Source organism: Elephantulus edwardii, unplaced genomic scaffold, assembly GCF_000299155.1.
Source record: "Elephantulus edwardii isolate Elephantulus edwardi_28Jun2011 unplaced genomic scaffold, EleEdw1.0 scaffold00047, whole genome shotgun sequence".
In the NCBI taxonomy this organism is placed as follows: Eukaryota; Metazoa; Chordata; class Mammalia; order Macroscelidea; family Macroscelididae; genus Elephantulus; species Elephantulus edwardii.
The window spans coordinates 8,926,581-8,928,107 of NW_006399797.1; the positions used below are offsets into that span (position 1 = coordinate 8,926,581).

The following is a 1,527-nucleotide window of genomic DNA, read 5'->3' on the forward strand; positions in this document are numbered from 1 at the left end:
GGTGGGGAGGGCTGGGCAGGGAGAAAAATGCAACAGTGAATGAATGGAAATCCAAAATATCTGTAAATGTTCATTAAAATTAACAAAAGAAAATTAAATAAAAAAAGAATATCAAGGGAAACTTAATATGTTAAAATATCCAAGTAGAATTGTTATGATGAATTATTACACAACATGTTGTTGTTATGCATCATCATGTTGAACTGACTCATAGCTGACCCTTCAGTGGGATTCAGAGGCCCTATATCACAGAGGGGAGAATGCCCATCTTTCTCTCACAGAGCTCCTGGTGGGTTTACCCAGCAGGCTTCAAAGCTCATTCCACAACATAGAAGACAATAGTACTTTTATTGTTGTTGTTATGTGCCACTGAGTCATTGATAGGTTTTTAAATATTCTTAAAGAAACTTATTCCATACAAGGAGTTGTGCTGCCAATAGAAAAGCCATAAGGTTCAAGTCCACTAGCTGCTCTGCAGGAGACATGTGGCCAGTCTCCTTTTGTGTGATTTACTGCCTCTGAAAACCTGTGAGTCAATTCTGACTTGATCACCTCACAACAATTTTCTGACTATTTTCTGAGCTCCACGGCTATTAAACATGATGCAGTTGTGTTTTACAATTCTGAGTTAATTATTACAGCAACCTTCTGAGATGTTGTTATCCTCATTTGAAAGGTAAACAAATGTAAAATTTTTTATTCCTCACTTTCCTAGTCTTTTGATCTGAAATAAGGTCACAGTTGAATAGACGTTTTTGTAACTCTAAGATTATATAACATAACTTTTGCTTTGTTTCTTCTAGGGGCCTAGGGGGTAGGGAATTTTCCTGCCAGCCCAGAGTCCCCACTTGAGTGATCTATAGGCTCTGAAGACCTGCTGGAGGATCAGCTATGAGTTGGTTCCAACTCAGGGACAACAAACTCACAGGCATCTGTGGAAATAACAGTTCTATGTGATAAGCATAATTTTAAACCTAGGTCATTTTTATAATCAATAATTTTACTTACACGAGACACTGTGGGGGCAGGGCGGGCTTGAATCAGCATTTGTGCACTTTAACCTCTTCTTTTAAGGAAATTTATGATAAATCAGCAGAATCAGCTTAATCTTTTGTTTTTTCTGGTGCAACTTGTTATTTTCTCAAAAAATAAAAACCATCTATGTATTTTTCTTTTAGGAGTTGATACAAAGTTGAAGTTCACTCTTGAGCCTTCCTTAGGTCAAAATGGTTTTCAGCAGGTAATTTTATTTTTTTGTTTATGAACATGCTTTCATTTTGTGATATCTATAGTATGTTCGTGGCATCTATAGTATACAAAATATAGTTTCAGAGTGGAAATATTCACATGGACATGCATATGAGGATGAGTCAGTTTTAAAATTATGTTGTTGTTGTTGTTATGTGCCGTCGAGTCGCCTGCGACTCATAGCGACCCTATGTACAACACCCCTAAACTCCGCTCTGTCCTGTGCCAATCGCACTGTGTCTGACACTCCCATCCCAATTATCCCAGTCACTGAATCAA

The 1,527-nt window shown here is 37.5% G+C and overlaps 1 protein-coding gene across 1 annotated transcript in view; it reads left to right on the forward strand.

Annotated features, from left to right (window-relative positions):
• Positions 1–1,527, forward strand: part of LOC102860069 (TBC1 domain family member 30-like) — an 83,727-nt gene that overhangs the window by 10,312 nt on the left and 71,888 nt on the right. The window contains exon 2 of the mRNA XM_006886097.1: positions 1,179–1,240. Coding sequence (XP_006886159.1) covers positions 1,179–1,240 — 62 coding nt within the window. The remainder of the gene's footprint in view (positions 1–1,178; positions 1,241–1,527) is intronic.